The sequence below is a fragment of the Eretmochelys imbricata genome, chromosome 8 (genome assembly GCF_965152235.1).
Source record: "Eretmochelys imbricata isolate rEreImb1 chromosome 8, rEreImb1.hap1, whole genome shotgun sequence".
Taxonomy (NCBI): Eukaryota; Metazoa; Chordata; order Testudines; family Cheloniidae; genus Eretmochelys; species Eretmochelys imbricata.
Genome location: NC_135579.1, coordinates 29,175,658 through 29,191,425, shown reverse-complemented (window position 1 = coordinate 29,191,425; position 15,768 = coordinate 29,175,658). Strand labels below are relative to the sequence as shown.

The 15,768-nt window shown below is 40.0% G+C and overlaps 1 protein-coding gene across 1 annotated transcript in view; it reads right to left on the bottom strand.

Moving 5' to 3' along the window:
* The window catches only part of WWC1 (WW and C2 domain containing 1), a 139,906-nt gene that overhangs the window by 38,159 nt on the left and 85,979 nt on the right, over positions 1-15,768 (bottom strand). Inside the window, exons 6-10 of the mRNA XM_077825047.1 lie at positions 14,478-14,607; positions 13,867-13,995; positions 11,365-11,438; positions 4,317-4,559; positions 605-694 (exon numbers count right to left, since the gene is read on the bottom strand). Coding sequence (XP_077681173.1) covers positions 605-694; positions 4,317-4,559; positions 11,365-11,438; positions 13,867-13,995; positions 14,478-14,607 — 666 coding nt within the window. The remainder of the gene's footprint in view (positions 1-604; positions 695-4,316; positions 4,560-11,364; positions 11,439-13,866; positions 13,996-14,477; positions 14,608-15,768) is intronic.

Below are 15,768 nucleotides of genomic sequence, written 5' to 3'. Positions count from 1 at the left end.
GCCTCTCTAAGAGTCAGATATCTTGCACTAAAATTTCTTTCCAGTCTTTTCACTATTGCCTTAATGAAAGAGGATAGGCCTCAGAGCAGAATCCAAAAGGAAAAACAGCAAAGAATAACATCAGCTCAGTTTGCCCAGTTGATAGAAACCCTATTTCTCTAATGGATGGGCCAACTCTGTATCGGAGTTCTGAGGATGATATATGTGTACTTGTCTCCAAAGCTATCAACTTTATCCTTTTCCATTTGTCTGAACAAACGGAGTACACAATATTTCATTAGAACAAGTTCAAAGATACCATAAATACAATAGGCACATTTACAAGCAGGAGCATAAATCTGAAGTCCACTTTCAGAGATACGTGTGCTGTGAGTGGCATAATTATCAGGCATAATAATACATGCTTATTTGCTAAGATTAGACCCTTAGTAATGTCAACTTCTGTGATAAATTACCTTATTACTCCCATCCCTCACCCAAATCCAAGCAATTTATTATTTCAACTCTTATTATACAAAATTTGAGCACTATGATAAGGGAGAAAGGACAGTCACGTGATGCCCATTTAAAGCATATGTAAATCTCTGAAAGACTAAAAACTCACTTTTTCAGCTGGGTGTGTAACACTACAACTAATCGTGTTGTTTCCTCCAGTTCGTGGACCAACTGATTTCTTTTGCTATTCAACTTCAATCTAGAGAAGACAGCAAAGATGGACAATAAGTTAAAATGACATTTTAATATTAAAATGAAGACCAAGCAGTAAACTGTGCCCTTACTATGCAATTCCACTGAGACTAAGTAGGAGTCAATTAAGACAGTAATCAGCCCTGTGTGAAACAGTTCTATACTATTTTCATTTTTTTTTGTTTGCTTAGTTTTTTAAACAGCTTCAAAGAAAACTAAAATCTGGGGCCCAGTCCTACTAATGCTTATTTCTGGGTAGAGCAGCAAGCACTATACCTGGCTGTGTTTCTAGGGTCAGTCCATAGACATTTGGTAGTCACTTTTGGATAACTCAGGAGGCATTTTGCCAGTCACACAGTTAGAGTCTTACAGTCAATGTAACAGAAATGTGAGTTTGTGAATTATCCTTTCACTCAATTTCAAAAAGGAGAGGGAATACATTTTTCATGTCAAATATTTCTCTAAATAAAACAGGTTAAAAAAATCACATTGCTAAAGACATTTATGATCCAGTGTAATTTCCAGATTTATAAAATGTATTTCTACGCATTCAAATTCTAATGAGCGCACACAGCTCCATTGTTTCCCTTCACCTGTTTAATGTCACCGAGTAGTGCTAAGCAGCTGGAGCAGACCCAGAATCTGCCTCCATAACTGGTAATGAGGCATGATATATTTGTGATTGGGTTTTCAGTGGGAGATTCTCCACACACACACCTAATGGGAAAAGTGGGTTTTTCAGGCACTTCCCTCCTACACCTCTCCTCCCACTGAAGGAGCTTTACTAGAAATTCCTCACAATAGTACCTGGTATCTAGTTTATGTAAATAGAAACAAAGATGAATGTTAGGTCGTATACTGACACTGCCTGAGGCTTCATGTACCATCAAGAGTCTAAATCCAGTCTGTCTACGCAGCCAGTTAGAATGCGGCAAGCTAGAGAGTGTGAATCTACAGTGCACCAGTGGTCACGCATCAACTCGCCATGTGGACCCTGTTTGCTGCACACCCTGGCTTGCTACAGATTTACTCACCGAGTAGACAATCCCCAGGAGTCAGGGAAAAGACAGCCAGAAAATGGCCAACATGCTTTGGACCGCTTAAAAAACAAGTTCCAGACCAAAGAACTCTCTCCTGGAAAATCCTTGCCATCAAGCCTTAAGAGTTCAACTTAGAGAGCAACAGGAGAGCAAGAACAATCTTTACTTACTTACACAATAAAGCATAAAGAATGGGAGGGGAGAGGGGCAGTGGGCCACTGGATATGGCACTGGGCAGGCAATCAGGAGCACTGAGTTCTATTCCCGGCATCATCACTGACTTTCTGTAAGCTACTGGGCATGTCATTTACCTCAGGGCCTCAGTTTCCTCTCCCATCCTTTGTCCATTGCTTATTTTGACTAGAAGGTCTCTGGGTTCAGGGCCTTCTCTCACTATATATTTGTACAGCACCTACTACAATCTGATTTGACTCTCTTTTGGAGCCTCTAACCACTACTATAACACCAACAAAAAACAGATAGCCAAGGCCAGCTCAGTTGGGGCACATGAAAGTTTTAAATTTTGAGGACGATACTAAGCTGGGAGGGGTTGCAAGTGCTTTGGAGGATAGAATTAAAATTCAAAATGTTCTGGACAAGCTGGAGAAATGGTCTGAAGTAAACAGGATGAAATTCAAAACAGACAATTGCAAGGTACTCCACTTAGGAAGGAACGATCAGTTGCACACATACAAAATGGGAAATGACTGCCTAGGAAGGAGTACAGCAGAAAGGGATCTGGGGGTCAGAGTGGACCACAAGCTAAATATGAGTCAACAGTGTAACACTGTTGCAAAAAAAAAAAAAAAAAGAAAGCAAACATCATTCTGGGATGTATTAGCTGGAGTGTTGTAAGCAAGATGTGAGAAGTAATTCTTCTGCTCTACTCCATGCTGGTTAGGCCTCAGCTGGAGTACTGTGTCCAGTTCTGGGCACCACATTTCAGGAAAGATGTGGACAAATTGGGAGAAAATCCAGAGAAGAGCAACAAAAATGATTAAAGGTCTAGAAAACATGACCTGTGAGGGAAGATTGAAAAAAAAATGGTTTATTTAGTCTGGAGAAGAGAAGATGAGGGGGGACATAATAACAGTTTTCAAATACATAAAAGGTTGATACAAGGAAGAGGGTAAAAAATTGTTCTCCTTAATCTCTGAAAATAGGACAAGAAGCAAAGGGCTTAAATTTCAGCAAGGGATATTTAGGTGAACATTAGGAAAAACTTCCTCTCAGGGTGGTTAAGCACTGGAACAAATTGCCCAGGGAGGTTGTGGAATCTCCATCAGTGGAGGTTTTAAAGAACAGGTTAGACAAACACCTGTCAGGGATAGTCTAGTTATTACGTAGTCCTTCCTTGAGTGCAGGGGACTAGACTAGATGACCTACTGAGGTCCTTTCCCGTCCTACACTCCTGTGATTTACATCACAACCATATTTTATATGTATGTAGGTAAAGTAAGAGAAATTCCCTTGAAGCACTAGCATTACTTCAGATTTACAATGGTGTAAGAGAGCAAATTTTGCATTTTTGCCCTTAGTTAGAACATTTTCCATAGTAGAAGGAAAAGTGGGGTAACCCATGCAATTGAAACAGCAGGTATTCAATAGGGATTAGAAAGCAAAATATGATCACTCGGCTATATGAAGTTCTCATTGAATCTAGCTCTTCCTCGTAAAGAAAACTCAGCACAAGCACTGAAAAGCAAGCTTTCAGGGCTTACAAGTTTTGCAGTGAGGAAACCAGATGGAGATTTTAATGAACTCGCACATTTAGATTATATGTTTCCTCTTCTAATGATATTAAAGTATCTTCAACTTCATAAGGCATAATTTATTTTGAAAAATAGAAGCCCTACCCTGACAGCTTTCGCATTGTAGGCTTTTCTTGATTTATACCTTTGGGCCAAGGGTAGTTTTTAAATTTGTTACTAGAATTTCAGCTAGAAATTTAGTCCTTCATCTCACTTCAGAGAACTTCTGAAATACTAATTAAGTTCATAGCTGTACACACTTCAAAGTGTACATATATATCTGAGTACACTGTGCTTTATAGAGGGTGAAAAATTGATTGATGCAGAAGTCAAATGGATTCTCAGCGGCATCATTAACAAAGGGGGATGCACTACAGAGTAGTATGTCTAAAAATAAGCTTTTCCTCCCTGCTCCCACCCTCAGTTCTTTTGTGACATCCCAAAATGAGTGTTTCCATAAACTCCACGTAAAGGAGTTAATTTTAGAATGGTAGTAGGAGCCATTCATTTAGCTAGAAGTGTTTCACAATAGTAAAAATTCATGTGATCATGGATCGCTACAGTGTCTGGAATTTTTCCAATATGCATGAATATATTTTTAGCATACTTGTGTAGGATAGCAGCTAATTACACAGAGTAAATGAGAAGGGGAGGGGTGCTTGGGGACAAAACCTTTTTTTTCAGATAAAACCTTAAAAGCAGAAGACTTCTCAGCTGCCTGTGGGCATTCCTAGAACCTCAGGGCACCTTGCTATTTTGCCATGATAAAACTTGATTATTTATTCTTATTCTACCTCTAAGCCAGTAATTTAAGCTTTCCTCTGCTCTGGTTACATACCTCTCTGTTAAGGCTTTGCTTTGAGTATCTCTTGCAGCTTGAAGGTCTTCCTCTAGACGTTTTCTCTCCATCTCCAATCTTTCCACTTCAACCCGAGTCCACTTCCGGGGGCTAATGAATCGCATTTCCTTTAAGAGCTCCTCCTTCTCATTGATTAATATTAGTCGGTCCCGTTCTGAATCCAGCACACCTGGCCAGGCCTCACTATCCAGTTTAGCTAGATGTATTTTTAGGTTTGCTATTCTATAGAAAAAAAATAAAGTGCACTTCACATACAGTGTTTGTGTTTAGTGGCCTGAGCCCAGCTGCTACTGGACACATGTCCACATAATGAACCACCATTGTCATTAGCATCTTTGCTAAGCTGCTCAGCCTGGAGCCTGAACTACCCTCCCCCACTGGCATTGTTTACACCATGATTTTTCAGATCCATGATTGTCAACAGTGCAGCACCAAAAGGAAATTGCAACGTATGTAAGACCCAGAAGCTTTTAACCACATCTTCTAACAGGGACAGATACCAGACCCATCTGAGAATTGCCTGCACTACTGCTTCCACCAGCTGTACCCAATAGAAGTTATGGGAGTGAAAAACATCTCGGTGTAAACCCTAGAGATGTTCCATCCAAGTCAGAGCTGATGCATACAGGCTGATACGCACTACCACTGTCAGTGCTCTACTGGTTTTGTGGATTGAGAGAACTTCGTACTTCAGGACTGTGAAGTGCTCTCTATGGATGCCAGATTAAGTCACTTACATTTCAAATGAAAAAACTGATCTCGTACTGACAAAGCTAATATGCTAGCTAGTACTAAAAGAATCTGAATGTTGAATATTGAACAGTTTTAGTAAGCACATTTACAGGCCACATTAAAGTATACATACACATAACAAATGTTAACCCTAACTAATGCATCTGGATACTGTGTGAATGAGCTTGTTCCTAAGCCCTCAGCTCTGAGTTTCAGGGCACCCTGCTATTTTGAACAAGGTTCCTCAGTGCAAGTCCAGATTTGAAAAAAATCGAAGAATTAAAACTTAAACCTCAGACAGCAGCAATATGTGTGTATGTTAACTGTCAAAGGGGTGACAAAATATCACTCTGAATCACTAGTCACTTATTTGGATACTGCATAAAAACTATTTTGATTACAGGCATTATTCCAAAGCTCAACATTAAACTTTATCGTTACTGGTACTTCAGGGCTGTATTATATGTTCAAGAACCTAAGAGATAGGTACTGAATAATCAAAAGAAGGGAATCAACAGCAATAGCTGGTATATCAGTAACTATAATGGTTTCAATAGAATAATAGCTGGAGTTTTAGGGGGGTAGCTATATAGCAGATCAGATTGCATAAGTTTCCATTCTAGCTACCTGGACTCAAGTCACTTGGGTTTTTGAAGCTTTCCCCTTTAAGGATGAAGTTTTCCATGCTTTTTCTCTGACAAAACGTGGACCTTCGTGGAAAGATTATACAAAAAAAGGTTCAGCAGTTTTGATATAAAATATGAAAGATGGGTTGTTGTTTGTTTGTTTGGGGGGATTCTTTTTTAACAGCTCTACAGCTGAAAAGGCTGGTGGCTGGGAAGATGAATTTTGGCATGCAAATTGCCCTCATGAGACAGTAGTTACACATCTCATTCAGGGTGTGATAAGACTGGAGTTAAACTGAAGTCAATTGGTTGCCAATCTGAGTTTGCCAATTCTTCTGTACTCTGGACATACTACATTGTTCCAGAACACAAGTGTTTGAGGTTTATGCTAGGCTGAGCATGTACAATTGTATTTATTAACTCAGGTAAATGGGCAGCCAACTAACTGGAATTAAAAATCTTAGTCTAAATACACTCTCGGGTACAAACTAAATCCAAACCCTGATCGGCTTGTCAGAGTTAGCAGGATCACAGAAAAGGGGGAAGCCACTGTTACATGGTTGTCAAATTTCATAGTGGTAGCCGTGTTAGTCTGTATCAGCAAAATAAACGAGGAGTATTTGTGGCACCTTAGAGACTAACAAATTTATTTGAGCATAAGCTTTCCTGGGCTACAGCCCACTTCATCAGATGCATGCAGTGGAAAATACAGTAGGAAGATAGATATATACACACAGAAAACATGAAAAAATGGGTGTTGCCAAAGCCACTATAGCCCACGAAAGCTTATGCTCAAATAAATTTGTTAGTCTCTAAGGTGCCACAAGTACTCCTGTTCTTTTTATGGTTGTCAAAGGCTCTCAGGATTCAACTTCAGCCCTCCAGCTCCAAAGCACAGGAGGACCAAAAGTCCATAGGACTCTATGAAAGGGAGGCAACCTGGCCAGGACTAAGCCTACCTAACTTGTTCTTATTACCCTAGAATGGATGTTAATGCTTTTTCTGTCACTTTGCTGCAAAGAAGCCACATTTGCGGGGGCCCATTCTTATTGCAGAGCCAGTTCCCACGGCAGGCTTGCTTCTTCTTAATTAATTTAAATTCTATGTTTATTAGAAATTCATCCTGAATATTTTTAGGCCTTCTTAGAGCTATTTTGTTTCTGACTGCCTGATTAAGTGCAACAGTGTGCTCCAATGAAGAATTCACAGTGGCATTAATTTATAATCCAAGAATTCCTCAGTGCATTTTGAAGGAATATGAATTTTTATAAGAGGATTGTTTCGTATTAATCTGATCACTCTTGGCATACATTTGCATGGATATGGCTTTTCAATGGAATTTGCTCTCAATGCTCTGCACACATTCTTACACTTTTTTTAAAACTAACCCTGAATTTGCCCCTGCTTTGCAAGCAACCATTCTTTGCTTTTTCGATTAAAAAAATAAACCCACTTTTAAAGTCCAAAAAAATTCTTTCATCGTTATGGAATAAATGCTTTGCAAACGACTTGGCATTTAGCTGAAAACTCCAGCCCTTCAGCATTCACAGACTGAGTATTTAAACCATTCATGCACAAGTCCAGATTTGCATTACAAAGAAATCAGCTATAGTAGGTTCTGAGGTGCCAGGCACATAGCCATTCTGAGTGCCTATCACCTCTGAGGCTGAAGGAAGTGGAGGAAAGGATGCTTAGTTTTATTTTTAACTGTACTATCTTTAAATAGAACAGTCATTCTAGATCAGTGGTTCTCAAACTAGGGCCGCTGCTTGTTCAGGGAAAGCCCCTGGTGGGCCGGGCCGATTTGTTTACCTGCTGTGTCTGCAGGTTCAGCCGATAGCGGCTCCTACTGGCCGCAGTTTGCCGCTCCAGGCCAATGGGGGCTGTGGGAAGCAGCACAGGCTGAGGGATGTGCTGGCCACCCTTCCTGCAGCCCCCATTGGCCTGGAGCTGCGAACTGTGGCCAGTGGGAGCTGTAATCAGCCGAACCTACTGACACGGCAGGTACACAAACCAGCCTAGCCCGCCAGGGGCTTTCCCTGAACAAGTGGTGGCCCTAGTTTGAGAGCTACTGTTCTAGATTGTTTGTTTACTATCCCAATATGCAATCTGACTCCTTTATTCCCCCAAACAAGTGGCTCCCTACTTGCAGGAACAAATCAATGCATGTACACTTCTATACCTGTGTGTACCTGTAACCCACACACCTTCTGGGTGTGGTGTTGTGTCCCATCTAGTGGCATCGTGACCACTTAGAGAGAGAGATAAAATGAGTCTGCTCTACAGCCTTCGCTAAGAGCCAGTTGGCTTTTTGCTCATGCACTAAGCTCCATAGATATCAGGTTCGATCCCACCCACTGGCGACCAAGGTCTGTCCGTGTTACACACCCAAAATTGATTAGAAATTCAAGTAGTCAGACCTGCTTCTGCACTTCAATTGCTGATGCAAATTGCACCCACCAAAATGGAGGCAGCCCTTTAGGAAGGGTGCTCTTAAGTGTGCTCGCAAGAACATACTTAAACTTTTGTAATGCTCCAACTGCTGCAGCAATGGTGTCAAATATGTCATTAAGCCATTAAAATATCCATTTAAGACAAGTCTTAGTCAAGGGCTCAGTCACAATAGCTGGTATCTGCTGTCCAATTCCAACCTTGTTTATCCCAATTTGATTAAGACTTGGTCAACACTTTAAATTCAGGTGAACATAGCTAAGTTGCTCAGGGTCTGAAAATTCCACACCCGAGCAACGTCGCCATGCCGACCTAACTCCCAGTGTACATACAGCAAGGTGACAGAAACATTCTTCCATCAACCTAACTACCATTACATGGGGAAGTGATATTCCTACAGTGATGGGAAAACCCCTTCCATGATATATGCTGGTCTACACTATGGGGCTATGCTAGCAGAGCTATGGCACCATCACCATGCCACTGTAGTCCCCATACTGTAGACATACCCTTAGGCCTGCTCTGCATTACAAAATTAGGCTGGCGCAAGTCACTTTGCATTGACCTTTCCTTCGAGAAGCCCAGCTAGCTAAGGATGAGACTATCACCAGGCCCTTGAATCTTTTCAGAAAGGGATGTTAAGAATGTTAGCAGGAGACCTACAAGTAGTCTGGCCCTTCGTGTTTCCATTAAATTAAATGTTATAACTAAGTTAACATCAAGTAACCCCTATTTCCAGGCCTTCAGTTTTATCTTTCCAGATAAATCTGTTTTATTAAGCCCTGAATATTTACTCTTCCCACTGGGACTCTCCTTTTTACAATGAGTCTCTCTACATAGTGCTTGAATCCCTGACTCACGTATGGAAAAGTACCCAGTAGCTTACTTGGTTCTTTTGAGAGAGTAATGCTCCACTGGGTCCTGGGGACAGAGAAATTCTGATTCTTCCTACAGACTCAGCATAAGGGGCCTGTCTTTTAATTCCACTTTGCCAATCTATCAAGAAGGTAAGAAATACCTGGGGTTGCAAACTTTCTGTAATTTTAAATAGATTTTGAAAGTTGGTTCCAATAATACAGGGACTTCCCTGCTAGTTGGTCTACTGTTATTATTGTCCCACTTTATGATAAGAGGGGTAGAAATGAACCTGGGAATTATCATCCAATCAGCCTTTTAGATGTGGTCTTCAAAATCTATTCTAGATACCTGTTAAGGCTGAGAGCTGTAACCTTTTTGCAGAGAACTAGCCAACTTTAGGAAACACAGCTTCTCAGATATAGTTAATTATTGTGTGCTCTCACATTTGATCTACAAATACTGTTTCTCCCAATGGGGGAATATTTTATATGGCCTTTACTGATTTGAAATTTGCTTTTAAGTCTGTTGACAGAAGCCATTTTAGGAAGAAACTTGCAAGGGCTTGGTAACATCTCAGGTTAACTATCTTTTGAGAGCCCTTCTTGGCCAAACAATAGCCAGGGTTAGGATAGGATGGAAGGACAATCTAACAGATCCTATGTCTATTATAAAGGGCGTGTATCATAGTTTGTTGTCCCCCTTTCTTTTTAATTTTTATATTAAATGGTACTGGGCCTACTTGAGGGGAAGCAGTATTTTGCCCCTAAAATTCTGAATTGACCAGTGTCCTGCTATAGGCAGGTATGGTTTTGTTGTCCCAAATGCCTTTGAGTCTGAAATGTCCATTATGGGATTTTAGCATTTTGTGTCAGCAGGAATACACAACTATAAATTAGCTGAAAACTAAAGTATTTACTTTTGGATATAAACCAAAGTTCCATAAATGGATAATTGATGACCACTATATCAAACAGGGTAAGTGCTTTTCTGATCTGTTTATATGCTTTACATTCAGGTATGCTTTACATACATTATGGTCCATGCAAACAATTCTTTGTTTTTCTAGTGTGCATGGGGATTATTTAATTGCACAATCTCTCAGACTGTTCACAGCTAACGTTTGTGCTCAGAAATTATATTATTGAATTATATTATCTCATTAAATTTCTATAGTGGAAATTTGGGGATGGAAAAATCATTAGAGAAATGCCAAATACATTTTTGAGGCAAATACGTCATCTCCTCAGCTATGCCCCAGCTGCTTTATGTAGGGCAGAGGTAGGTGAATGCTCTATATCTACCAAAGCACAATGCCTCTAAGTTAATTATTAGTTGCAATTTCAGAATTTGAATTTACATTGGCTTCCAAGGTCATGTCTGGAGGAACAGCTTAAGTCTAAAACTTCAAAATTTTCAAGACTTTTGCAAGTCCAATGTCTGCATTCTTGGGGGTTTCAGAAACTAGGTTTGGTCAGGACTTTAAGAATTTTCATTAAGCTTAGAACAGAAGATGTTTGTAAATAATCAGGTGTTAATGCAACTCATGTGTCTCCCAAGCTCTGATTTAAAAGTCATCCATAGATCTGAGAAATATTTGGAAGTTTTGAATACTAAGCTAAAAAGGGGACTTCATAACTCTGTTTTCAAACACAGTTGGCTCATTAGGAGGGGAGGCCTAGAGGCATTCAGAGGCACAACAGTTTATGCCATCCAGGTCCACCCAAAGTTGAAGACTTGCTACATTACTTACTATTTTGTTACTTTTGTCCTTTGAGAACTATAATGACTTTCCCCAGCTTTGATGCAGAAGCCTTTTGCCTCACGAGCTCAACAATTTGAATATTGGTGATGTAGCAATGATGTTTCAGTTATACAGACAATTGCTTTATTTACCTGGTCAAGAAAAGACTTATGTGAAATTAATTTTCTTTATAGCCTAAGTGAATCAATTTATTCTTAATATTTTAAATTTCATTTTTTTGATACAGCTATTTTATAAGTTAAGTATGGAGAAGGGTAGAATCTGTGTTTATCTTCTGTATTGTGATTATTTAAAAGTTTGTATTTACTCTGCTGAGCATTCTGGTTAATTATTAAGATGCTATCCAAACATATGATTTGCATTTGCAATTCCATACAGTCTTTATTGTCATTAAAAGCTGGAGTCTTTCAAAGAAACAGTTGCTGCATGCTGGCCCCTGAGCACAAAAGATCTTTCAGAGTTTCAGTGAATGCCCCACCATCCCCACTGACGTTCTAATTGTGCTCTTAATGGGTTTTCCCCTCAGTCACAGATATCTGTTTACATTTTGAACTGTACAGTCCCAGTGGTAAGCAACAACAGACAAAACACCAACTACCTTCTCTTTGCTTCTTCATACCGGAGGCGTAATCTGACCTTCTCAGCCAACTGATTATTAGTGCTTGTGATAAACTAGGAAATAAAGTATAATACCAGTGAATTAATAAACAGCTATTGTGCCTTGAGACATTCTATATTGTATATGGAAATTGTAATGCTGCTAACTTGTCAATTGAATTAAATTCATAGATTCAAGAGGTGATCAGACTGAAAATTGTTTCTTTTGATTGATTTTTTATGATTATGTGCTTCAGGTGTTTAAAAACGGATATCAGATGCAAGAGTTATCTTGCTCTCCAGTTATAGAGTACAGAAGAATCTGACTAATTCACATTTACAGTTGGGGCCCAGATTTCCCCCCCTTTGCATTTAAAACTACAGCGGAGGACTTTTTGCAAGGTAATTTTTATTATCTCCCTCTTCTGAAATTTTACAATATGCGTTGTGTTGGTCTGTCTTATTTAGATTGAAAAATCTTTAGGGCAAGGAACATAATGGCTATTAGGACTGGGCTGATAGATGCCTTACAAAAATAGAACTACAGTAGTAAGGACTATTCACTCAAGTGAGGAGTTGCAGGATTGGTCACAATGATACCAAACCTGCCATCTGATCCACATGGGTTGTCCCCGCTGCACCTGTGCAGAGCCCCAGTCAAAGGTGACACCAGTTTGCCTACGCTGATCCGATTGCCAGATCAGAGCCCAATGTTTGTAAAGCACCATGAAAGTTTATGGCACTATAAGACACCACACATTTTATAATTTTAATACAAGACCATACTCATCAACTTGCTATTAAATCTTATTAAGAAGTAGCAAGAAGCCACCTTTTTTATGTGCAAAAGTCAAGATGTGTGCATTAGAGGGCTTCTATATATCTTTGAAAGTTAAGGATGTTAATCAACAGACATAGGAAGAATTCACTCCAAAGAATCATTAATTTTAAGGATTTGCACCTATTCCATAATTCCCATTTACAATAATAGGATCCAAGGGTAAAGTACACTCTTGTGGAGAGGGCCAGCACAAGGGTTATGCACCACTTAAGTGCCACTTACGTTTTTAAAGGGTGCATAAGCCTGCGACTGTCCTCTACACAGGGTTGCATTGTAACAAATTGTAACAAAGAGTTGAAATTTTAAAAAATTGGTAACATTACTCATTTACAATTCAAATCCCCAGCTAGTAGAAACTAACTTCATGAATGACCTAGCCCTGCAAGTTTGTAATCTTCCTCAAAGCTAAGTCCATAGGTAGCCTCAAAACATTCCCTCTGTCATAATGCTTGTCTTATAACTGAAGGGTTAACAGAATATTCCATGCCTCAAGGAAGAAATATTTAGGGGGGGAATGGGGGAAGGGTGGGATCCACAAAGAGACTTAGGCTTTGCAACACTGAGCATCATAGTGTCTAACTTTTAGGTGCCTAGAAAAAAAAATCACAGGAATAACGCTGGAATCCCCAAAGCCGAGTTAGGTGCCTATACAATGCATGGGGAGAGATAGAGGCCTTAGAGTGTGATCCACAAACGCCAGCATGCCAGGCAGGGAGCCCCCCAAAGCTAGTCAATGGGAGATGCCAACCAGAAGGGTATATGTTAAGTCCCGCCCTGCTCACAGATATAGGCGCCTAAGTCTAGGCTGTAGGGAGGTGCTTATCTCTGCTTGAGATCCACAAATTGGAACCCACTTCCTTGAGTCACAGGGTTTAAACACTTTAGCTGCTTCTTGCTGCACATGAACTGACCAGAGAAGGAGGAGCTGCTGCTGCCACCCACCTTATAACTTTTAGCCCAGTGGTTAAAGCACTCCTGTGGGACATGGAAGACCCAGGTACAGCAGGGGAGGAAGGTGGGAAAGCCCAGTTCAAATCCCCTCAGGAGGATACTCTAACTCCTGAGCTCTGTGATATTCTGATGGGGGGATCCATCAGTCTCTCCTACTGAAGCTGTTCCACTGTGGCAGAATAATGAAAGAGTGATTGGAGCAGGGGGACCAGACCCAGGGTCTCCCACCTGCTAGGTGGGTGCACTAATCACTGAATTATAGGAGTCACTCTCCCACACTCAGGCCCAATGACTATTAGGTGGGCAGGGGGCAGGAGGGGAAGAGAGAGAGAGAAATCTCTGTAGTCCCATGGTTAGGGTCCCCACCTGGGAAGTGGGAGACCCCTGCTCAAATCATCTTTCACCTGCTGGCAGACAGGGGGGAATTGAACCTGAGTCTCCCACTTCCCCAAGTGCTCTAAACGCTGGGCTAAAAGTTATAAAATGGGCAGGTACCACCACCACTACCACCTCCTCCATTTTGATTGGAATTGCCGTTAGACTTATGATAACAGGTCAAATGAAACTTCAGTGAAAACCACACTGATGTTGAAACTCTGAAGGCCCATCAATTAATAGTTAATTGCTCTACCTTGAAGACTTGCAATATGACAACATTGATCCAGTGCAGAGAAATAATTTTTGCATGTGTTCGTGTCACGTGTTACTCACATTTCCTGAAACATCTGTTTGGGAGCTAACATCCAGATACTGTGGAGGTAATAAGGATGCATTGCTATCCCACAGGTCTGACTGTGATCCTCTGTCAGTCATGAAGCCATCCTTTAACCTGGCTAAGCTCTAAAACAAGAATTCAAAGTCATCTATTTTCTTGCCAGAAAAAATATCACCAGCTGCACAACATCATTACATTAAATGAGATATTTAAGCTTGAGTAAAAATCACAGTGACCTTTCTTTGATAAATAGTTCCTTACTCGGAACATGCATCTCACAGCAAGCTTTTCTTTGATGTTCTTGCTCTCATTTTAGAGATCTGGGGATGATAAAGTGCTTTAATTGAAGCCAATGTCACATCATACCATCTTTGAGTTTGTGATCAGTAAATAAAACCAAAAGGATGACAGCTCCACTCCAAACATGACGTTGGGTCATTTTATATTAACTCCTGAACTAATAATTATATTCTTTGAAATAAAAGATTTAGTCTACCCTAGATATTGTGAACATTTCCAGTTACATCATATCAACTTTGCAAGAGTGTTTCAAGGCCGTGCCTTGTCCTTTCCATCAATGGCTCATTTTTTAAAATTATTTCAGTACCTGAATGAGATCTTGTTTTTCCTTCTCTCCTGAAGTGATTGCTTTCTTGATAGCTTTCATTTCACTTAATATGGCTTGTGCTTCATCAAGTTTGTATCCACCTTGAGTATCAGACATTTTCATATCAATTCTGCATGAAAAGTTACAAAATAAAAAGAGGAAAGAGACTTAAAACACTCAAGATATGCCCAAAATAATTTAGGCACGTGACGCCGTAGTTCAAGTTTATTAAAGAAATTTTACATGAACGCATTTCAAATGCTAAAACACATGCAACTTTCTGTGTCCACTTCCTAGCATGTAAACACTCTTAATCATGGGCTGTCCTCACCCATAAGAGGGATACAACATAGTTAGTGAATGATCGTAGTTCTTTTCCCCTTTTGAATATATGCAGTTACATTAACCTCATGATATGCAGTTACTTTAACCTTGAGAATTCCACTATTCTGAAGCTATCTAAGAGGGGTTACTTTAATGCCATCCCTTTGGTTTTTGACATGCCCGCAACGAGAAACAAGTGCAGTGAAATAAAATTCCTACTATTGCCAACATCATATGTTGGGAGTCAAATTCCGGTGGAATTACTCCAAACTGATGCCCATCTAACAAGAGGAGAATTTGGACCATAGATGCTTTTACTTGTCTTCCTTCATGTGTTTGTAAATGTCAACAGAACAAACTTATTGAACATGTCTCTCATGTCTCTGTGATAACCTACAGCTTGACACTGCAAACACTGTTTGCAATGCTCACTATACTCAATTGTCCCATTCACAATGTAATAAGCATTTTCAGAATTAGAGGGCCCAAAAGTCATGTTCCAGAAAGCACCTGGACCAGCTGCAAAGTTAAGATGAATATTCAGGTCTGGTATTTTCAGATGTCTTGGCAAGATACCCTCAAAACTGTAGAACATCACAAGGATTTCTCCACATGGACAATGGCAGGATCAGTCTAAATGTGTATTGAGAATGGTACAAGGGAGACACTTTTGGCATGAGTGTTATAGAATATGCCGTTAATTAGTCTCCAGGTACTGGGCATGTTGCCATTTTGATATCTTCAGGATGAAGGAGCTCCTGTTATTTTCTATATCACTTATGTTAGTAGAATATGAAACAGTGGATTTTACAATGTACATGACAAAAACATGTAAGTAAACTTGTATAACCCAAGGACTATGGTATTCCAGAAAAATGCCAATAAATCTGAAAATTGCAACCTAAAGTGTCAGCTCAGTGCTCCAAAATCAGAGTATCGGACACATTTTAGCAGCAAAGTGAGGCTA